At 39.5% G+C, this 24,815-nt stretch overlaps 1 protein-coding gene across 1 annotated transcript in view; it reads right to left on the bottom strand.

Moving 5' to 3' along the window:
- The window catches only part of INTS7 (integrator complex subunit 7), a 79,540-nt gene that overhangs the window by 1,782 nt on the left and 52,943 nt on the right, over positions 1–24,815 (bottom strand). Inside the window, exons 14-19 of the mRNA XM_069544210.1 lie at positions 14,036–14,230; positions 13,336–13,439; positions 12,039–12,107; positions 7,951–8,083; positions 4,552–4,650; positions 3,020–3,205 (exon numbers count right to left, since the gene is read on the bottom strand). Coding sequence (XP_069400311.1) covers positions 3,020–3,205; positions 4,552–4,650; positions 7,951–8,083; positions 12,039–12,107; positions 13,336–13,439; positions 14,036–14,230 — 786 coding nt within the window. The remainder of the gene's footprint in view (positions 1–3,019; positions 3,206–4,551; positions 4,651–7,950; positions 8,084–12,038; positions 12,108–13,335; positions 13,440–14,035; positions 14,231–24,815) is intronic.

Genomic DNA, 24,815 nt, shown 5'->3' with positions numbered 1-24,815 from the left:
AGACGATAATGCCTCCTCACTGTCCTTGAGCAGAAGAGGCTGCCTCTACCTTCTCACGCAGGCCCGTGTGTTTTGCGACAGAGTTCAGAACACGCCACCCCAAGCAGGCTGCTAAGGCAGTGTTAAGGGTACTTGAAAAACAACAGATACAGAAAGGGCTTTCTGATCTGCCCCACACACTCCTTTTTTTAACCTAAAACACACGTCAAATTCTCCATGAGAAAGGTAACCTCCCCGCACAAGGAACAGAAGACCAGCCTTAGCACCAGAGCCTGGGAATCACTGAGATGGAGCTGTACAGACCCACCTCTGAAGAGAACCCTCACCTTCCATCGGTCTCTCCGCACTTTCCCAAGAAATCTCCTAGCCTTATGGTCTCCTTGACTTACTGTCTCTAGTCCCAAACCCCCCGTCTTGTCATTTTGTCAAAAATACATTGCTTCTGGGTCTAAAAAAAGGCATTTAAGTTTTCTGTCCTGGTCACTTCTTTGGTCTCCATCCTTCTGTGAAGATGCCCATATATGTGTGAAATGCTAATAAAACTGGCCTGCTTTTCTCCCGTTAACCTGCCTTCATGTCAATTCAATCTTAGGCCCAGCTGGAGACCCTGAGGGTAAAGAGAAAGTTCTCTTCTCCATACACTTGCTAGATTAACCCCAACCCAATTTCCATCTTTCTTGACCCTGTGAAGAGATATTCTAAAGAAAGAGGATGCAAACATCTTTTTCAGGGAGTTTAAAATCTAGACGACAGAAGAACAACATAATGCTTAGTAAATATATAGTTTCCCTCCAAATCCTAGCTAGCAGTGATTCCTCCTTTAACAAATTGACTGGTTTTTTTTTTTCCAAGGGTTTTTTTTTTTTGATGTGGACCATTTTTAAAGTCTTTAATTTGTTACAATATTGCTTCTGTTTTATGTTTTGGGTTTTTGGCCCTAAGATATGTGAGATCTTAGCTTCCTGACTAGGGATCGAACCTGCACCCCCTGCTTTACAAGGTGAAGTCTTAACCACTGGACTCCTAGGGAAGTCTCAACAAATCAGTGTCTTGTTCAGACTGTCAGTATATTATGAAACACATTGATTATTATATTATGAACACATTGGTTCACTTATTTAGCTAGATATTCAAACCTCTGTCCTTCACAGAACAGAATAACACCTGTGGATGTACCCTTATCTGTACCCAAGATGAAGTAAATCAAGGGTGACACTAATTCTAAGAATGCATATAGAGATAATCAGAATGAATATTTGACCTGATTGCTCTATGTTTCTGTGTGTTTCTGTTGTATGATTAATTATATAAACGTGCCCTGAAGCTTTGGGTCTCTGTAGGCAGTTATCATGAGGTCAGTTTTCCAAAGACACTGATGTTACATTAATGAAATGAAGTTGCCAGCCAATTCAAGATCTTAGAGTTATTTGTAAGTCCTTTTTTGTTTTTTATTTGCACATTCAAATTCTGTAGGATGTTTATTTCCCTAAAGAATATGCCCACCAAACAAGAACTTCCTTAAAAGGACCAGAAATAGGCCTAGGAGGCAACCTGATCCCTCTAAATGGATAATGCATCTTAAGCTACAAACTCACTACAAGTAACATTACAAAGCAATCATGTATCACCTGGTTTCTTAATATCAGCTTCTTGACTTTCAGCATGTCTCTTGAGAGGAAAAGTCAACAATGAAAAGTCACCTCGATTTAAATGTATGTTTTTTAAAAAACAGAAATCACCACTGTTCTTTCAAACTCAAAATGAGCAGAGAGCTGCAGACAGGGATAAGCTAACTATGTAAATTCTCGTTATGATCTTCTGTGAGTGACAACAGAGATCACTGCAACAACACAATAAATGATTTTTTCCTTATTCACCACATACCTACTGAATGGCCACATAAGGTGCTGCACTTTATGCCACAGAAGTCAAAAGAGAGGGAGGGAATGAAGACAGAGCCTTCTCAGGGTGGGCACAGAGCCCCCGGAAAGAGAGAGTCACCAAAGTAAGGAAAGCAGTGATGGCTTACACCAGACATTCCCTTGGCTGTTATTTTATATCTTTACTGATACCCCATTTTCCTTGCTCTGGACCTCAGTTCACGGATGCCGACAAATAAACCAATTTGGGCATTTAAACAACTCTGTTCATACAACTGCACACTCGTTCTCTTGTTCCACTTACGATGAATAAATCTCCAAGCAACTGGCAAGAGATGTCTATAAAGACAGAACATTTCACATTTGGAACGTTGGTGTCTCATGGGCACAGATTCAGAATCTTAGCTTTGACTAACAAAGTAAGCATGATTTTGGCTAATCTACCTCATGATTTCTCAAAGCAGCACATTCCTAGGTCTAATCCTTAACAAGAGGTTTTACTTCATCTGATCACTGCATATCAACACAGTAATTTTTTTTTTTGAACATGTTAAAATTTACTTAAAGGAAAAATAAACAGATGTGTTCTTTTGGGGTCAAAGGGTTAGGGAGAAGTTACTCCCCACTCCTGATGCTTCCCTCCACGTGGAGGAACCTTTCATTAGATGAACAGTGCCTGTCTCTAGGGGAGAAGGTAAATGCTACTGATTGGTAGGTTGTGGGGTGGGGGCTGGACTTGGGGTGCTAAGCACCTTCTCTCTCCCTTCTCCTTTGGGCTGCAGGGTACTGCTCCTCCCAGTTTCACAGGGGCAGGCTCTTGCGTGTACTGGTGGAGGCCGGTGGGAGAACGCAATTCAGAGCTACAAGGCTAGGCAGTCCTTGCTGCCAGGAACTGAGCTAGGTTCCCCCAGCTCTAACAGGGGTGACACTCCACTGCCTGGATGCTTTGTCCGTCAACCGGTTCAGGCAGGGAAAAGAGAAGTGTTGCTGATCAGCCCCCTCAAACCACAATAAGCGCTTTTAGCTTATGTCCATCTGTGTCCTTTGGTAGGTTTAAGTACTGTCTGCTTAACCATGGAAAACTTGCATCAGTGAGTTGATAAAACCCGCATCACAACTCTGCCTCTTTTCTACGTTACCTTGTAGTCCTGCCCGGATTTACTCTGCAGCGTGGAGGACACGTTCAGACAGACGGACTGAATTCTGCGGAAGAGTCCGGGTTTAGACCCGTGCTGGACCACCCCCTCTACCTTCAGTGCCAGCTGCTGGTTATTCTGGACCGCGATGGGCTCTGCAGGGTTCCGGGGGGACGGTGACAGGGCAAGCTGGAAAGCCAACACCAAAAAGAATGCTCACAACCGAAAGCAAGCTTCCTTCCAACACACACACCCGTGCTATTTGCTGATCACAGATTAAAATGGTACTTGCACACAGAGACACACATCTCCCTTTAAAGACCTGATTGTGCTGGGACGACCAGACAGTTGTACCTTTAAAGTCTATGGTTCCTTATCCCCAGTGCCTCTTTTAAAATACCAATTTTTGTTTGTTTGTTTATTTGAATTTACCCCCTACAGAGGGGAACAGAGGCTTACAGAACAGTAAGGGCCCTTCTCTCCCAATTTCTGAGGTGGGGCACTTCTCTCACAATGAACCAACTCGAGCAGGGAAATGCACTATGGAAATTTTCATGTGCAGTTGCTGTCTCTTTGGCCTTAGGTAATTTTAAATAGACTAAATTCAAATGCAAATGACTCCAAAATTCTAGGATTACATATATCACCAAGTCACCATAGTATAAAAGTCAATTTCCAAAAAAAAAAAAGTCTATTTCCAATGAAATTTTTTTTAAGCCAAAGACATTTTTAACCTCACTAGTTTTCTTTCAAAAACATATTAAGAATCCTAAATACACTTTAATTACAGAAAGCTCAAATCTTACTTAAATAAAATGAGGGAAGAAATTGGGTCTTTTTGATAATGTTGAGCCACTAAACTAATCAACCCTGGAGACATGGTGCCTTTAGGACTTATCTAGATAATCAATTTTCCTTATTATTCATGTCATTCTGAAATGGAATGGGCTATCATCTGCAGTCAAAAACATTCAAACGGATCCAAAAGTACACTGAAGACATTTACTGATACAGATAATCCAGGGAATCTCTTGAAAGCGACAATTCCCCTCTTCCCCAACAATTTCATTCTTTGAATCAAAACAGCTTTTAAATTTTGAGTGGCTTAAATATTTTAAAATACTAACTCTACTCAGTGACCAGCTCCTCAAAACTTGTTATTCACAGACAAAAGTTCTCTGGAGGTAGGGCTGGTAATGTTTCACTAGACCTGATTCATTCTAAGTTGGGTCTGAACAGGCTGATTAGACATGGATTCAGCTCAAGATCCTTATGGGCTACTATGATGAATACCACTCAAATCATTCTTGAAGACAGGTCAGAACTCCAGGTACCCAAATGTCTATCACACTGCATTGGGTGCTGTCAGGTAAGAAAGGAGAGGAGAAGGTTTAACTCCTAAATCAGTTGATAAAGGAAAGGCTTACAACGGAAGAGTGTAAGTTTTATCTAAACCAAAGGTAAAGCTCTGCCCCTTGTCATCTTCAGAAGAAGGTATTAAACTACATTAAACCTGAGTGTTCGTCCTATATTACCTTGATGCTGGTAGACTGAAGTTTCTGGAAAAAATATCTCTGAAATGAAAGAGGAACTTTCAGCAAAGAAATGATGGCATTGCAGAGGCATGCTGTATGCTGGGGGGGAAAAAAAAAGAAAAATGAAGTGAAAATAAATTTCCAAATTTCATCAACGAATAGTTACTTTCAGGAAGAAGTTTAAAAACTTCAAATGTTCATGATTCTTACAAAAGTACACACCAAGCAGGTTAACAGAGACAACACTTAGGAACTCATACATCTGTCAAATCACTCTTGCTGAGGTCAGAGATTTATAGCCCTTGGGCCCACCCCCACAGGTATGTTAGCTGCAGGTAACTATCAACGTGCCAGTCTGGAGATGTGAAACCACATCTCATAGCACATGGTATGATAATCACATGGCATGGTTAGTACCCTGCTAGGAGGACTAGTCCACCTCCAATACCTTCTTCACTGCAAACCCAGTACTTTGCAGCCTTTGGATTTTCCTGACATTTCTGTGGCTCCTGACAATGGTCCTCTTCCATGGGATGCCCCTTCACGGCCCCTGCCTTCACTTTTTCTGCCTGCTCCCTTCTCCCATCTTCTTCCCTAAGATTCTCTTCCTTTGCTTGCTCCCTCAGTGTTGACACTTCAGTCCTTTTGTCTTCTCGGTCCACTTGTTCTTCACAGGCAATTTTCTTCACTCCCAGGACATGAAGAATCTCTACATCATGACAACTTCCATGCATCGCAATCTATCTCCTTCTGACATCAGACCTATTATCCAATTACCCAGGTTTCACAGGTTTAAAAACAAAACCTTCACCTCTCCCACTGTCCCTCCGTATTCTGTCTCAGTAAAGTATCAACCACTTGTGCACATGGTCACCCAAGCTGGAAACCCAGAGGTCATGTCTGCATCCCTCATATCTGATTCAAAGAAAACAAAAAACAAAACCAAGCCTTGAAAATATTACACCTAAGTAATCTTTATGTATCTGTTCTTCTCATTCTTACTCCCATTTTACCAGTGTGGCCCTTACTTTGGATTACTGCAAAAGTCTTATAACCACCCTTCTTCTAATTCCATGCCCTCCAGGCCATGACCTGTTCTGTTTCTATAGAGCCATAATGTACAGTCTTAACTTAACCACTTCCCTCCCACCTCCATGTAAAATTCCTAAAAAGTGCCCCCACTGCCTATGGGACAAGGTCCAAACTCCTTAAGACTGTGTTCAAAGCCTTTTGTCATCTGGCCTCTGCCCACCTCTCTAGTCCCGAGCCTGGACATTATACTGCAGCAGTAACACACTGTTCCCAGGAGACGTCATGCTATTTTCTGCCTTTGCTTTAGAACGTATTGTCTTCTGTCACGAATTCTCCACACTTCCTTACCTGCCTGGAAAACCCATGTGCAAGCACATCTCTCTGGCTTGCGCCCTCACCTGTTCTTCCCACCCTTCAACGTGAATTACTTTCTTTTTTGTGCTACAGCTCTACTTTGCAAGGAGCTCCACCACTGCACAGGACCTGTATTTGCTTACAGAATCTTTCTTTCTTATCAGGCTATAGACAACTGGAGGGAAGATCGTCTTTGTCATTTTTCTATTCCTAGGATTCAAAAAATAGTTGTTGAACTGCATTTTGGGTTCAGAAAGTACCAAGTCTATAAAAGACAATCTGGAAAGGGAATCAAGAGTTAGTAACCACTCCTTTTGTGCCGGGCCAGACGATGTGCTAGGCATCAGGCATTATCTCACTTAAACTTCACAAAAACTCTACGAGGTAGATATTTTTCCACATCACAGAAAAGGATATTAGAAATCTGCCTCAAATCATGACCTGCTGATTGACAGCAGTAGAACTTGACCTGAGGGGGTCTTCTCTTATATTGCATACCTACTGAGCAGAAAATTCCCATCTCTTCCATTATATTCAGTGGATTCAAATGTATCAAACTCAAGTTACTGTGTGGCATTTATTTAACTTCTTAGGGTGGAGCTTAGAGGAAATATGAAAATATTTTTTTAACCAATGTCTCACACAGATATGTCTATTTTCTACAAAGATTATCTTTACAACCTTCCTTAGCAACCAATTTCAGTATCAAACAGCTACCTATGTCATTTCAATTCAGCATATACATACTGACAATCTAATGTGGAAAGCAGTGTGTAAAGCAGAGTATCTAACCTTGGTATCTAACTTGACTCTTTCATGACACATCCTGCCAGTTTCTTCTAAAACACTTGATGAATGACGAGTTCAGAACGCGGGGAGCAGGAGGCGGAAGAGAGCCACAGGGAGTCAGCACCCCACGTGTGGGCAGTGCAAGGGACACCTCCAGGGTGTGAAGTTCAAAGATGGTGCTGCAGGCTGATGTGCTGCTGTGTCCAGACCCACATGCGGAAGCCCCAACTCCCAGTGTGCTGATATCTGAGGGTGGGCCTTTGGGAGGTCATTAAGTTTCAATGCAGACATAAGGGTGGGGCCCCCCGTTACGGGAGAAGAGAAAAAGAGATGAGAGCCTCCTCTCCCTCCAATTTCTGAGGACACAGTGAGAAAGCAGCTGGTAGGCTAGCAAGAGAGCCCGACCAGGAAACAAGCTGGCTGGCACCCTGATTCTGGACTTCTCAGCCTCCAGAACTGTGAGAAATGGCCACTGCTTAAGCTACTATGTCTATTTTTTTTATAGGAACCTGAGTTCAATATGACACTGGAGAAATGGCCAGACAGGGAGGAAGAAATCTGGGTGAGAGTGTCAAGCGACTGGAAAGTCAGGGGATAAAGAGCAGGTGCTCAACAGAACCAAAGGCACCAGAGATTCAGCAGGCTAAGTGGCCAGGTATACTAAGACAGCCAGGTGTACTAAAGGACCACACTGGCATCGCCTGGCAGGAACTAATTTACTGACAGTCAGACAATAAGCCCAGTTCTTTCTGTTTTAATTGGCCAGTGGTTTTTAACCCTCATGTCATGAAAGAATCACCTGGGAGCTTTTAAAAATACTAATGTCTGGGCCTTGCAGAGATTCAAAGATAACTGGTTTGTGGTGGGGCCTAGATTTTGATGTATTTTTTAAAAAGCTTCCCAAGTGATTCTAGAATGTAGCCAAGATTGAGAACAACTGCAATCTCAGTTAAACAGTTTAAAAAAGGGGAAAAAGTTTTATCTGCATTCTGGTAGAACAGATTTGACATGTTTGTGTGACTACGTAGCCACTACAGATGTGTTCAGTAGCAGCTTTCACGGATTACCATCCTCACAACTACCAAGCTGCAAGCACCGTACTAACCCTGTCACAAAACAGGCACAGAGAGGTTGATGTACTGAAGTCACAACACAGCAAGTGCCAGAGACACACAAAAACTCACTTCCACATAAAAAGACCTCAACGAAACAAATGCGACTTGCCATGTAAGAAACAGGGGTATATTTCCGATTGAGCGATTCCACCTCCTCCAAGACATGATTATATACAGACATCATTCTTCTCTCATATTCACTATCAGCGTGGGCTGCTCCTGTAGACCCATATTCCTGGAAACTGAAGTCAAAAATTAGTATCAATGAATCAACAAAAACAGTAATTTAATGTCAAAATGTGTCAGGTACTTTCCACACACTCATTTAATCTTCAAAATAACGAAGCAGACACTGTTATTTCCATTTCACAGATGAGAAAACTGAGGCTTGGAGACGTTAAGTAATTTGCCTTCAGTCACAATAAGTGACAAGCTGGAATGCAAATCCAGACCTGATTTCAAATTATACAAGTCTTAATCACTTTGGTTGTTAGCTAGATGAAAAATGTTTAATTAAAAATTGTTCCTGCCATGAGGTGAAACAGACAAAAGATATCTGAAAAGGTAACTATTAATAAAGCCAGCAGAAAAGGGCCAAATAACCAATAAAGATATGCAAGTCATCAGATTATGCAAGGAGTTGAGGAATGTCATAGACGACATCAATCTTGGACAAATCACTACACAAGTAGCAAGGATAAGACGTGAAGAGATGAAAAGTGTGGAGGGCATTCACAGCTGGGAAAACGGCATGAATCCAGCAAGCAGGTGAAATGCTCAAGAATGGTCAGCAGAGAGCTACCATATGGAACATGCTAGAAAAAGTTTTATCCAGATTTCTTCAGTTTTCTCTCTACTGCCTCAAACCCAGAGATATTTTTGGAAGCATTTCTAAATGGGAAGAGGTGGCAAAACTGCATTCTAACTAAACTTCAACAGGGCTATCAGAAAATGCAATACAGGCAACTATGTTGTGTTAATACTACTCTTATCACTCCCTTATTATCCTTTTAATGCCTACTATGCACAAGGTACTTCAACTAGGTACTTTATAGAGGTTTTTCACTTAACCAACACAACCACTATTAAGAGACAGGCATCATTACTTACCTATAGTTTACACATAAGAGGCTCAGGGAGATGAAATCACATGTCTGTATTCATACAGCTAGGAGTGAGTCTTAAGGGACTGACTCACTCCCAGCTGTAAGCGCATGAGTATCCGGCTGGCTCCTAAGCTTTGTTCCCTACTCTGTACTGCATCTTAAGTTGCATTAAGACAAGAACCAAACCTCATTTATATGACGGACTTTAAGGAAAACTACCCCACACAATTAAGCATGATGATTTTAAAGTCTTTGACAAAGTGACCTAATAAAAGGGTAAAAACCCAGAATACATTGTTCCACCTTCAATACAAAAGGAGTATTCCTTTACTTAAAAATAAATTTTACTAAGATACGTTACAAAATCACAAAAATGCACCTCTCCTAGTCAGACCCCTACCTTTGGCCCCCAGTAACCACTGCAGATGGTGACTGCAGCCATGAAATTAAAAGATGCTTACTCCTTGGAAGAAAAGCTATGACAAACCCAGACAGCATATTAAAAAGCAGAGACATTGCTTTGCTGACAAAGGTCCGTCTAGTCAAGGCTATGGTTCTTCTAGTCATGTATGGATGTGAGAGTTGGACTATAAAGAAAGCTGAGTGCTAAAGAATTGATGCTTTTGAACTGTGGTGTTAGAGAACACTCTTGAGAGTCCCTTGGACTGCAAGGAGGTCCAACCAGTCCATCCTAAAGGAGATCAGTCCTGGGTGTTCACTGGAAGGACTGATGCTGAAGCTGAACCTCCAGTAACTCCAGTACTTTGGCCACCTGATGCAAAGAGCTGACTCATTGGAAAAGACCCTGATCTAGGGAGGGATTCGGGGGCAAGAGGAGAAGGGGATGACAGAGGATGAGATGGCTGGATGGCATCACTGACTCGATGGACGTTAAGTTTGAGCAAGCTCTGGGAGTTGGTGACAGACAGGGAGGCCTGGCATGCTGCAGTCCATGGGGTCGCAAAGCGTTGGACATGACTAAGTGACTGAACTGACTGAATATTCCACTGTATGGATATACTACAATTTATTTGCTCACTCGTCTGTTGACATATTTGGCTCCTTCCAATTTTTGTTGTTATAAATAAAGCTGCTAAGAAAATCTGTGTATAGGTCTCTGTAAAAATATGTTTTTCTCTTAAGTAAGCAGGCATAGAACTGGTGGTCATATGGTAACTGCCAAACAGTTTTCAAAGTGGCTGAATCATTTTGTAGTCCCAACAATATATGAATTCAAGCTCTTCCACAACTAATTAATACTTGGCATTATAGGGCTTTTTAATTTTAGCTATTCTAGTGAGTATAAGTTTATCTCACTGTGATTTTAATTTGCATTTTCCTGATATTTAATGATACTAAGCGTCTTGTCATGTGCTTATTGGACATTAATACGTCTTCTTTTTTGAAGTGTCTCATCAAATCTCTTGTCAAGAGCTTTTCTGGTGGCCCAGGGCTAAAGAATCCACCTGCCAATGCAGGGGACACAGCTTTGATCCCTGATCCAGGAAGATCCCACAGGTCGTGGAGCAACTAAGCCCGTGCCCCCCAGTTACTGAGCCTGTGCTCTAGAGCCCAGGAGCTGCGACTACTGAAGCCCGAGCGCCTATAGCCTGTGCTCCGCAACAAGAGAAGCCTCCTCCATGAGAAGCCCACACACCACAGCTGGAGAGGACCCCTGCTCGCCCCGACTAGAGACAAGCCTGAGCAGCAACGAGAACCCAGCACAGCTAAATAAACAAATAAAATCTAAAAAAAAAATCTTGTCAGTTCTCAAAAATTGGGTTATCTTGAGTTGTACGGTTTCCTTAATATTCTGAACACAAGAACTTTGACAGAGTATGTTTGAGAATATTTTCACCCTGCAACCTATCTTTTCATTTTCTTAGTGGCATCTTTCAAAGAGCAGAAGTTTAAATTTTTAAATCCAATTAAACAAATTTTTCTTGATGGTAACTGCTATTTGTGTCCTTGCTGACCTCAAGGTCATGGAGATTTTCTCTCACACAGTATTCTAAAAAATTTGGAATGAATCAGGTAAATGGGAAAAAAATAGCCAAGTGGCCTAGTCTGAGAGTAGACAGGACTTCAAAACAGACGGCCAGGATTTTGATACTGCTTAGAAAAAAAAATGGTTAAGTCAATGCTTTAGGACAGAGAAATTTAAAATGCTTTGTTTAAATAGCCAAGATATGGAAACAATCTAAATGTCTATCGACAGAAGAATGGATACAGGTGCGGTATATATACAATGGAATACTACTCAGCGGTTAAATAGAATGAAATAATGCCATCTGCAGCAACATGGACCTGAAGGGTGTCACACTGAGTGAAGTAAGTCAGACAGACAAGGAGTATTATCATATGATATCCATTATATGTGGAATCGAAAAAGAAATGATACAAATGAACTTATAAAACAGAAAGAGACTCAGAAAACAAACTTATGGTTGCTGGGGGTTGGGGGGAAGGCATAGTTAGGGAGTTTGGGAAGGTCATGTGCACACTGCTGTCTTCAAAACGGATAAGCAATAAAGACCTACTGCATAGCACATGGAATTCTACTCAGTGTTATGTGCCAGCCTGGATGGAAGCAGGGCTTGGGGGATAATGGATACATGTACATGTATAGCTGAGTCCCTTTGCTGTTCACCTGAAACTACCACAACATTGTTCATCAGCTATACCCCAATACAAAATAAAAAGTTAAAGTTCAAAAAATAAATATATATTATAATAGACATCCTTTTGTAAAAAAATAATTTAAAAAAATAGAATGCTTCATTGATAATATACTGAGAAGTAGGGGACATGGGTTCGATCCCTGGTTGGGGAACTAAGATTCCACTTGCCACAGAGCGACTCAGCCGGCACATCATGACTACTGAGCCTGCAAGCTCCAGAGCCCACGTGCCACAACGAGAGACACCCATAGGCCACGACTACTAAGCCTGCATGCTCAACCAGAGAGTCTGGGCACCATAACAAAAGATCCCACAGGATGCAACAAAGATACTGCACACTACAATGAAGGCCTGAAAGCCAAATAAATCGTAAATATTTTTTTTTAAATGAAAGCCTTAAAAAAAAATACCTTGCTGATTCTGGGTCCAAAATGAGGGCTTCAATTGCATGAGATATCAGTAAACAGCTCTGCTGCTGTCTGAATTATGTTAAGGTTATACGTCATACATGATAATAGAGAAATGTACTACAGACTTTACATTTGAATATTAAATAAGGCAAGATGAAAATCATCATATTCTTGGTGAAGGTAACTATGTTACTGATTCAAACAGTCTGTGGTGGTTTTGTTTTTTTTTCCTTTTAAGGGATATATGTTGTCTGTAATAGTTTCAGGAAGGGTGCTTCAGAGGTTCATGTTGGAAAGAGGAACCCAAGCAACAGGATCTGTGATTCACTCACAAAAGCTCTTTATCTTAGATACAGGCGTTTCACTGATAAAAGTTAAAAGCCACCACCACAATAAGGGTCTGTACAGTGGTTACCCTGGAGATTCCTAGGCTGGGAGGGATCTGTTAACCCTCCTGAAATGGTATGCAAACTTTGGGAGGGTATGTGCACATATGCATTTTTCAGGGGACAGAGTCAATAGCATTCATTAGGTTTTCTATCAGGTAAGCCAAATTGCCAGGAATTATTGATTTATAGGTCCTACAACTAAAAACCAATGTATCCCTTTACTCTTTTCAAAAAGGATCTAAGGCTGCTAATAAAAAAATATGGAGAACTAAAGATGGCTTAAGGAAAAAAAGTGATGACTGAAACAACTGAATATATCACTAATAAAGGTGATGGAATCTAGGGTTGTTAGCTGTGAAGAAAAGAAGGTGAGGCAAGAGACAAAATGGCTCTCTGGTGCAAAAATGTTCTGTAACTTAAGTGAGCACAAAGACCTCAACACTGATCAGACCTTGGTTTTGGATGCTCTTCTCAAGAGGGAGAACGACCACCCACCATTGAGTCACCACCTTTTAAAAAGCTTGGTTGAAAAAGAAAAGTATAATTATACTGTTCATACTAGATTTCAAAAAAAGAAAATCATTACTTACAGTAGATTTATGGGCTTCCCTGGTGGCTCAACTAGTAAAGAATCCACCTGCAATGTGGGAGACCTGGGTTCGATCCCTGGGTTGGGAAGATGCCCTGGAGAAGGGAATGGCCACCCACTCCAGTATTCTGGCCTGGAGAATTCCATGGACTACACAGTCCATGGGGTCGCAGAGAGTCGGACGTGACTGAGCGACTTTAACGTTGTAAATCTGTAGGGTTATCTAATGTATATTTTAGTTACGCATATCTGAAGTATTTATTCTACATTTAAAAGAATACTTCTGATGAACAAGAAATATCAGGCAAGTTTAGGATACAGTTCTACATTCCTCAAAGTTGCCGAATCAGCATCAAAAGATGCCTGATAAAGATCCCCATATCGGGAAGCAAGGCTTCGGAATTCTTCCATGGACAGCTTCATCTATAAAGAAGGAAAAATATCAATTATGATAAATAAACAAACATGCTATCCTTATTGTGTAAATAACACAAAAACTGAAACCTAAGGAAAAAATCCTCAATTAAAAAATGCAAAAAATATTTCAACTCTTTTCAGTTCACTCAGTTTTATAAACTGTTGAGAATTAACAAAGGTGGCAAATGAAACCACAAATGGGCATAAGATTATAATAATTTACATACCACGTATAGAAACAAAAACCACTGCATTTTTAGCTTCTTCAAAGTTCTACTAAAATAAATAATAGCTGTGAACATCCCAAAGTTTCTTTAAAATGTATGTTCTTTCTCTTTATATAAATATATAGCATGGAGTGAGGTATCATCAATCATTTTGTCATTTTAATAAGCTTTCGTAGCTTGTGTTTTGCAAGACAGATGAGTTTATAAGTATTTGCTGTTGCCTATGAGTCAAACCACTGATTTCTAAATTTCACAATGTAAAAATAAATAAATAAATAAATAAATAAATTTCACAATGTTTTTGATCTCACAACTAACCTCAAAAATCTCTAAAGTGTACATAAAAACTGCCCTGAAAATACAGTTAAGACATGCCTGATTGGAGATGCGACCACACCGCTGAAGGTCATTCCCTAAGGTCATGGCGATAGTGGTGGCGATTGCAGGTGGGGGGCTTGTCTTGAGGCTATTACAAGTACAGATAAGTTGGGAGAAGGCTTGCAGAAGGTCGATCCTGAGCTTTACAAATTCACACTGAAAACTTAAAGGATTCAGTGGTGTACTGGCAGCCTGGGGAATAAAAAAAAAAAAGATATATTTAAGACAAAGTAAACATAAAAGGAAGATGGTGAAGGGCAAAGTATTTGTCGTAGTCTGTGCAAAAGACCAACAGTTCTAACAGTGATGGATAAACACTTATAATGGGAGGACGTAATACAGAAAGGAAGACACTGTTATTAGCGGCACTCTGAAAATCTGGGTTCCATCAACCCTGAGGATCCTTCCTTCCTACATTTGCCAAGATCTTACAACACATGGATCAGCTACACTGTCAGCAGTTAAGATTGCATATAAAGGGTGCTTCATGGACATTACCACTCTCTCCAGATTCCCTTATTACATTCCTACCCTTCTAACCTGAAATTTTCATGCTGGAATCATTAGCAGAATTGTTAAAAGGTGGGAGTGGGGAGAAAAGGAAGGTAAGGGCAGGAGAATTATACTGTTAGATAGTCACTGCTTAAAAAGCACGTTGCTGGTAGAGCTGAGGCAAGGGACAGCGAGATTATGTAGGGCCTGCAAACAACAGGCAAAGTTCTGGATTATGTTTTAAACGTGGCAGAAAGGCAGTTTCAACAACAACAAACAAAGCATGTTGCCTCACGGCTGTTTTCTTCCATGACTAGTCTAGGTCAACTTTATTTTACTTATTTATTAATTTTAAAAAATCTGTTTATTTCTGGCTGCACTGGGTCTTCGTTGTTGCGCGTGGGCTCTCCTTGGCGAGCAGGGGCCACTCTCTAGTTGCAGTGCACGAGCTCCTCACTGTAGTGGCTTCTGCTGCAGAGCACGGGTTCTAGGGCTCATGGGCTCCAGAGCTCTGGCTCAGGAGTCGTGGCGCACAGGCTTAGCTGCCTCGTGGCATGTGGGATCTTCTCAGATCAGGGGTCGAACCTGGTCCCCTGCATTGGCAGGTAGATTTTTAACCACTGGAAGCAAAGTCTCAAGTCCAGATTAATTTTACAGAGAATTTCTCATTAGACATTTAGAATGCACAGAGAGGTTACCAAGGAATAGGTTATAACACACAAGTTTCAATGAGAATGGAGAAAAGTCAGGGATTAGTCTTAAACAGCAAAGAGCAGCATCAGCTAGGTAAAGGAGGCCAAGACTTTAAGTCAAGTCAGTGTAGACAGAGAACTAAGACAACCTTTAACTATTTATCAACTGCCCTAGGGAAGAAACTGGCATGGTGCTTTCAACAAAAGGCATATTAAAACTACATTAATTTAACAACAAAGAAAGTACAATGACATTAATTCTCTTCTCTGACATGACTCACTTAAAACATGTGGATGCTGTTTCTTAGTACCTCATACTATTCTTTTAGCTGAAGAGTCTGCTTAATTCCGGAGAAGGCAATGGCACCCCACTCCAGTACTCTTGCCTAGAAAATCCCATGGATGGAGGAGCCTGGTGGGGTGCCATCTAAGGGGTCACACAGAGTCAGACACAACTGAAGTGACTTAGCAGCAGCAGCTGCTTAATTCTGGATCTTTAAATTTTCAATTCTGGAACCTCAAGGAATGTGACTTGAGGTTCCAGAATTCAGTTACAATATTATACATCTGTCCAAGTATCACATACTGACCTCTGTGAGGTTCTCTCTAGTCCTAAGTGTCAAATGGTAAGTTTTATTACTTGGCAGCATTTGTATTTTACTCTAGGAAATAGCTACTTCCTATATCCTTTACAAGAATGTATACTTGCTATAGTATCCCTCTCAGATTGCAAAGCTACCTCTATATAAAATTATATAAGCTAGAGGTAATAACTGTAATCAATGTATCGAATTTTGTGGTTTTCAAACTTTTGGGATGTTTTGTTCTAACTGTGAAACAGTACAGATTAGGATGTAAAAGAGACTATTTCAATTGTTTTTAATTTCTTGGAGATCTGATTTGCTTTTACAGGAAGATAAATTCCCCCTCCCTCTGCCTCTTATGTTCCTACTTGCTATTTTTAATTTATTGCTTGTCAGTAACTTTAGAAGGGTCAGAAACACAAGTAGGTATATGATACTGTTATATACAGTGCAGATCATCTTATCAGGCAAAAAAATTTACAACATTGTCCTAACATTCATTATAAAATTGACAGCAAAGAAAGATGTAGTTATAATGAGAAAGATTTACTGTTAGCCTGGATTTATTTCTGACTAACAGGAAATATTTGATTGATGACATAAGATGGCAACTTTGCAAGTTATTGTGCATCTTAGACTGTGGTATACCAAAAGAAAAATATGCTAGATATAGTATGCATGTTCAAAAACAAAACAGAAAGGCTAAACTTGTGCTAGAGGTCAAAGACTTTAAAAAGGTAGTATCATCCATGAAAGATAGAAAAACAGACAAAAATAAAATTTAGACTATAGCATGATGAACAATGCCAACGAGGAATAAAAGGAATATTATTTACTTTTCTTTATGCTGGGGCTAAAGTTTAAATAGAAGTGGGTTGTAAGGTCAGCAGGTAAAGCAAAAATTGTATATAATCACAATTATTCTTGAAAATTTCTCAAGGAAGAATCACCTCCAGTAAATTTAACACTGGTGAAAAAACAGCAAACTCAGAGCTCTTCTCTACTGCTCACTCTGGGGTATAAGCTAATGGAGAAAAACTGCTCACTATTTAAACTGCTATTTTGCTTCCCTATTATTGAAATAGCTTATATTTTTCTTCATTCTTGTTTTTTGTTTTCTTGACTTTTTTAAAAAAAGCCTAAGTGCTAGTGCTGAGTTACTTTAATCATGTCCAGCTCTGTGAGACCCCATGAACTGTAGCCCACCAGGCTCCTCCATCCATGGCATTCTGCAGGCAAGAATACTGGAGTGGGTTGGCACTTCTTTCTCAAAAAAAAAAAAAAAAGGAAAGCCTAAACATAAGAGTTAAATCTGTGTTAAACACACATTTAATACTGCTTCACAGAATTTCTGACTTGTGGTTCATACCCTGATTTCTACATGGATCAGCTAAAAGAAAACTCTAAATGTGGCTGAAAGTAACGCTACTTGATAAACTCAGTTTAAGATATTTATATACATTGTGATAAAGAACACGGAACAACCAAGAATGAGCCACAGTGATGGACTTAAAGCCCCTAGTAACCACCATCATACTTTTTTGGTAAACTTTTAGTATTTTAGTATTTTTAGTATTTTATTCATTTTTCATAGTTTTACAGTATTAGTAAAAATAATGGTCATTATAAATAAGTATAAAATGGAAGGTGATGACAAAATAACCCCAAGTCTTTCTTGACTCCCACCATCCCCCACAAAAACTTGCTAGTATATGGCAAATATCCTTTTCACATGTTATCTTTAGGCATATATTCACTTTGAGGTGGTGGATGGTGTAGTTGCTAAGTCATGTCTGACCCTTGCAACCCCATGGACTATAGCCTGCCAGGTCCTCTGTCCATGGGGTTTTCCAGGCAAGAGTACTGGAGTGGGGTGCCAGTGCCTTCTCCACTTATTTTCTGTTTCTATGAATCCGACCACTTTCAGTTAAGTGGAATCATACAATATTTGTCTTCTTGTGACTATATTTTACTTAATACAAGCTCAGTTTTTGAAAGAATAAGCCAAGCTTAAGGGAATGCTAGACTAAATAGTCTTAAACCAGCCAGCCTGTTAAGAGCAAATGGAAAAATGAATAAAATGTTATAAACATCTATCTGAAAACACTGAAGAGCTATAAGCAACAAGGAACCAAAATCACAGAGAAGTGGGCAATTCAAGGAGGTAAGACTGACATTTGGTAATATCTGCTAATTTGAAATCTGCTCCCAGCAGTCAGAGAAGCTGAACAGAGCTTTCATCAGTCTCACAAAACTAAGAAGAGGGCTGTGGAAAACATTTTGGGCTTTTGTCTGTAACTTCAAAGAGCTATACTCTAGCAGTCAGGAGAACCAAAAATAGACTGATTCTTCCAAGGACTGAAGCTTAGCTTTGAATTAGCTCAATCCTTGGTTGGATTAAGTAATCTGCCCAGAGCCTAACTGCCCTCCAAAAGCGAAGATAATATAATTTTCACACTCACTGTCCAAAACTAAATAAAAAATAACTGAGCATACAACAAAGATGCAATTCCTCAAATCAAGAGGGGGAAAAAGTGTCAAAGACACAAACTGTAATAGATTCAGATAATGGACATATATGAATTTCAAGATAACTATAATTAGCATACTAAAGAATTTCAATGACAAGATAGAGGATCCTAAAGAAGAACTACAAAATATAAAATAATTAAATGGAAATTTTGAAACTGGAAAAACACAATAAATGAAATTAAGAACTTAATGAATGAGTTTTAAAAAAAAGGACTTAATGAATGAGTTTAATATATGAATTAGATACAATGTAAGTGAGAATTATGGGAATGGAAGACAGGCCAGAAGAAAATATTGAATTAGGTATGGAGAGATAAAAAGGCAATACAGAAGAGAATGGAGAGAGAGTTGAGACTTGGTAAAAAGAATTAACAAAGGGGTACTTGGAGTCACTGGCTAAAGAGATAATGGCAAATGTTCCATAACTGACCAAAGTCATCAAGCCATATATTCAAGAAGTACTGTGAACCCCAAAAGGCACTTATACTGATAGGAGTATAAACTGGAAACCACCACAGGCAACTTTTTGGCAGTATTTATTAAAGCTGAACTTAAACATATAACACCATCCAGGAAATATGCACACTTCTACCAAAAGATGTGCAAAGAAAGTTAATAGTGAAATTACCTTAAATAGCCCCATCCTGGAAATAACTCAAATGTTGATCAAAAATAAAAGATAAACAGACTGTTATAAGTCATCCAAAAGAATATCATGATGATATGAAGTGAACAAACTACTGCAATATGTAACAGATACCATTACTGTATCACATAAATATAAAGCTGAGTAAAGAAGCTATAATCAAGTCTAATACTGCATGATTTCTCAAATGATGATGAAAAACAAGGCAAGACTAATCTATAATTTTAGAAACCTAAAGTGATTTCTGTAGAGGAGGGTAAAGGTAGTGACTTGAAGGGAAAACATTTCTTAGAGTGACTGTGAATGAAAAGATATGTGCAGCTCATATTACCGACAAAAGACTGGTATTTAGAACATACAAAATGAAAAGACAACCTACTGAGTGGAAAGAAATATTTGCAAATCATATATTTAATAAGAGGTTAATATCCAAAATACATTTAAAAACTCATACAACTCAATAGTTAAAAAAAAAAAAATTCTGATTAAAAAATAGGCAGAGCTCTGAATAGACATTTTTCCAAAGAAGACACATAGATGGCCTCAGCATCACTAATCATCATGGAAATGAAAATCAAAACCACAATGAGATATCACTTCACACCTGTCAGAGTGGCTATCATCAAGACCAGAGGTAACAAGTGTTGGAGAGGATGTGAAGAAAAGGGACCACTGTGTGCGTCTGACAGGAGTGTAAACTGGCACAGCCACTATGGAAAAGAGTATGAAGGGGCCTCGAAAAATTAAAAATAGAACCACAAGTTCCAGCAGTTTTGCTTTTGCATTTTTACCCAAAGAAAACAAGAACACTAATTCAAAAAGATATACGCAACCGTCACACTGCAGTTTTACTTACAACAGGCAAGATATGGAAGGCATCTAAGCTCCCATCAATAGACAAACGGATAAAGAGATGCAGCACACATTTATACAATGGGATGTTAGCCATAAAAAAAGAGGGCAATCTTGTCATTTGCAACGACACTGGTGGGCCTTTAGGCTAAGCTAAAAAAGTCAGAGGAAAACAAATACTGTTATGATTTAACGGCATCTAGAAAACAAAGCAAGTGAGTACACGTGACTGGACAGAAAGAGAGTCGCAGAGAGAAGAGGCGGTTACCAGAGGGGAGAGGGCGGGAAGGTGAAACACACAAGGGAGGCCAAGAGGAATACACTATCAGACACAAAGTAAACAAGCCACAGATAACGTGATGTACCACGTGAGAAACAGCCAATAATCATGACCATATTTTTATGGTGACGGATGCCAAGGAGACTTATCACGGTACGATTTTAAAATAGATGCCAACATTGAATCAGTGTGTTGTGTATAAGGAACTAAGTTTTGTAGGTCAATTATACTTAACAAATCAACAAAAAAAATTTCAAATTTGTGGCCACCAGAGGTGGAAGACTGGGGGTGGGGGCACTGAAAGAAGGTAGTCAAAAGGTACAAAATTCCAGTTATACATAAGTTCTAAGGATAAAATGTACGTAAGATGTATGATATATATGAAAGGCAAGAAAAAATCCTACATGTTTTTTCCACAAGAAAAAAAGCTATTTTCTCTATTTCTTTAATGTATTTATATGAGACCATGGATGGTCACTAATCCCATTATGATCAACAGTTCATGATGTATACTGATCATCATGTTGTACACTTTAAACTACACAGTGTTTTATGTCAATTATATCTCAAGAAAACTGGAAGAAAAAACAAGTTTTAAAAACACTATATTGAATATTTGAAAATTGCTAAGATAGTACATCTTAAAAGTCTTCTTCACAGGAAAAAAAAAATTAGTAACTATATATGTGACAGATTTTAACTATCACCATACTTACTGTAGTGATTTCACAACAGATAAAATATCAAATCCTGTTATACATCTGAAACTAATATGTTCTATAATAAGCAAAACTCAAATATGCAGATATATAAAGTTTAATTGTATTAATTACTCCAATCATAACTTCCGGAACATACCAGTGGGGGAAATGTAGAGTAACAAGAACTCTTATACACTGCTGGAAATACTGTGAATTTGTAAAAACTCCCGGTATCAGCTAGTCAACTGAAGATGCACATAACTTATGCAATTTTACTCCAAGGTAGTACTTTCGATCAGTATCTTTTAATAGGAGCAGGAATAGCCTCAGCATTTCAGAAAATTCAGCATCTCCAGTCAGTGACCGTTAGGCTAGCAGCAGTCTCTCCAACCACTCTATCACTGGGAAAAACAGAAACATCTTCACATATTTCTAAATTGGAGCAGTGGGCAGATACACAGTTTTGACTGAGGTATACTGCCCTAGAGAAGGGTCTTCAACCTCAGCATACTAGTGACATTTGGGAATAACTCTCAAATTTTGAGGGGAGCTGTCTTGTGCTTTGTTGGATGTTTAGCAGTATCTTTGGCCTTTATCCACTAAATGCCAGTTAACACCTAGTTGTGATAATCATAAATGACTCTCAGTTCAGTTCAGTTCAGTCGCTCAGTCGTGTCCAACTCTTTGCGACCCCATGAATCGCAGCACGCCAGGCCTCTCTGTCCATCACCAACTCCCAGAGTTCACTCAAACTCACATTCATCAAGTCGTTGATGCCATCCAGCCATCTCATCCTCTGTCGTCCCCTTCTCCTCCTGCCCCCAATCCCTCCCAGCGTCAGGGTCTTTTCCAATGAGTCAACTCTTCGCATGAGGTGGCCAAAGTACTGGAGTTTCAGCTTCAACATCAGTCCGTCCAATGAACACCCAGGACTGATCTCCTTTAGGATGGACTGGTTGGATCTCCTTGCAGTCCAAGGGACTCTCAAGAGTCACAGTTCAAAAGCATCAATTCTTCAGCACTCAGCTTTCTTTATAGTCCAACTCTCACATCCATACATGACCACAGGAAAAACGACAGCCTGACTAGTCGGACTTTTGTTGACAAAGTAATGTCTCTGCTTTTTAATATGCTGTCTAGGTGGGTCATAACTTTCCTCCAAGAAGTAAGTGTCTTTTAATTTCATGGCCGCAATCACCATCTGCAGTGATTTTGGAGCCCAAAAATATAAAGTCAGCCATTGTTTCCACGTTTCCCCATCTATTTGCCATGAGGTGATGGGACCGGATGCCATGACCTTCGTTTTCTAAATGTTGAGCTTTAAGCCAACTTTTTCACTCTCTTCTTTCACTTTCATCAAGAGGCTCTTTAGTTCTTCTTCACTTTCTGCCATAAGGGTGGTGCCATCTGCATATCTGAGGTTATTGAGATTTCTGCCGGCAATCTTGATTCCAGTTTGTGCTTCCTCCAGCCCAGCATTTCTCATGATGTACTTTGCATATAAGTTTATACTTGGATATTTGATATCTTTATACACCCTATATAATATATAGATATAATACCTATTCAATATTTAATAAGGTAAAAAATAAAGACCCACCATCTGTAGGCAGATTGCTAAAATGGTTCCTCTAATCATGCTTTCCCACTCTCATCCCAGTCTCCAAAACTTGTGTAATCTCCCTTAAAGTGTGGATAGAACCTGTAACTTGCTTCTAATTAATGGAATATAGAAAAAGTAATAGATTGTGAGGATGTAATTTAGGTCCCTAATGATCTGACTTTATACTCATCAAAAGGAAGATTATTCTGGGTAGATCACTCCTCATCAGGTGAGTCCATTAAAACAAAGTCTTGAAGGTAAGAGATGTTCCTTCTGGGCTTGAGGCTTCCACAAGTCTCACAGCTGTGAGGACATGAATCCTGCCAACAATTACATGAGTTTAGAAGGGGACCCTGCACCCAAGTCCCAGACAAGACTGGCCCTGGCTGACACCTGGACCGCAACTCTGTGACAACATGAGCAGGGAACCCAGTTAAGTCATGCCTGGACTTCTGACTCATGCAAATGGTAAAACAGTAAACAATAAATGGGTCCTGTTTTAAGCCACTAAATTTGTGGTAATTTGTTACACAGCACAGAAAGCTGATACAAACACTTTCTATGAATTTTATTCCTAAGAAGCAAGGTAACTATCATTAATCACTCTACTGGGAAATCAGACACCCAACATTGCTATAGCACCTCCAACAAGCACAGAATTCTTAACTTCTGTTTAGTTTGGTTGAAGAAGGTTTAAAAAGCATAATCATCACAGCTGACATGTTCCTTCATGTGTCAAGGAACAAAAGGGCAATTAGGCTTCCCTGGTCGTTCAGCTGGTAAAGAATCCACCTGCAATGCAGGAGACCCCAGTTCGATTCCTGGGTCAGAAAGTTTCCCTAGAGGAGGGAACTACCCACTCCAGTATTCTTGGGATTCCCTGGTGGCTCAGATGTAAAGAATCTGCCTGCAATGTGGGAGACCTGGGTTCGATCCCTGGGTGGGGAAGATACCCTGGAGGAGGGCATGGCAACCCACTGCAGCATTCTTGTCTGGAAAATCCCATGGACAGAAGAGCCTGGTGGGCAACAGTGCATGGGGTCGCAAAGAGTTGGACACGACTGAGCAACTAAGCACATGCTCAAATCATCTCTGTTAAAAAGACAGAAAGCTATCATCAAATTCACACTTGTCTAAAAATCTTAAAAAACAAAACAACAACAAAAAACACCCCAAACTGTGATAGTATAGTACTTATAATCAGAAATGTGAGAAGTTCCAAATGATTGTTTAGGCTTATACTTCCTTCCTCTTGAGACTACTCTCAAGTGAAGAATTATTTCCTGATTCTTTTATCCTCAAAGCAGTGTTTGGCACATAGCAAGTGCTCACAGTTTGCTGAATAAAGGAACTCCATCAAAAGATGATTTGAAGATCAATAACCTGCCTTAGGTCACAATGTGTTAATTGCAGAACAGAGGCTAAGACAAGGGTCTTTTGTCTGTCAATTGGCTGCTTTCTTCCTATATCGGAATTCACTTCTTAATTACTGCCAAACCTCATTAAACACACATACCACACAAATCATTAGGACTATTAAGTATTCAATAAGATTTTTTTCATAATATTAATTCTACCTGGCTCACTATTTTGTTAGCCTATATCACAGTTCCTATCATTCACTGCACTAAATGATTAACAATTTTCTGCTCTACATCAACTAGAAAATGAAATAATTCTACTTACTAGAGACAGTAACAGTACTTTTAGATTTTCTGAGGTATTTAATAGCCTGATATAGGCAACAACAATCTTTTCCCAGGATAGTCAAGGGAAGAGAACCACAGAAGTCAATGCTACCCCTTAAAATGGAGGGGAGCCACACCTATATTCCTGTTTTAAAACAGCAGTCAATCAATCCCAGCCCCCTAAAATCATTCCTCAAAAGATATGCACCCACAGTTATCTGAACAGTCTGTCTCTTGTGACATCTGTTTGTTCTCTGTTCTGTTTGCAACACTTCTCTTTGAATGGCTCACCATGAAAAACATTTTAGATTATGTGATAAATATAAAACAGGTACCAAAAGTTTTATGGCCCCATCTATATACATATAATTTTTAAAGTCAAGTGACAATACTTTGAAGATGCTTAATGGTGATTACACAAACTTTACACTCTTCAGGGGAAAAAGTCCTTGCATTAATATATAAAATGCACATTTTAGGAAACAGGTACTTACTTAAGGAAAAGAACTGGTTTCAAGAAAATGTTAAGGATCTGCTCTCTCTGTACCCCTCTTTCTTTCTTGGCAGAAAAAAAAACTGAAATGGTAGTAGCTGGCTGATTGTTAATTTGGAATGGGAAGACATCACAGAGGGATAAAAGGTGAGATACTGGCATCCTAGATAATTTCTTCTTAATTTACAAAATAAGAAACTCTAGTAAGTAGCTC

The sequence above is a fragment of the Ovis canadensis genome, chromosome 12 (genome assembly GCF_042477335.2).
Source record: "Ovis canadensis isolate MfBH-ARS-UI-01 breed Bighorn chromosome 12, ARS-UI_OviCan_v2, whole genome shotgun sequence".
Taxonomy (NCBI): Eukaryota; Metazoa; Chordata; class Mammalia; order Artiodactyla; family Bovidae; genus Ovis; species Ovis canadensis.
Note: the sequence above shows the minus strand (reverse complement) of the source record. Positions and strands in the feature narration are given on the sequence as shown.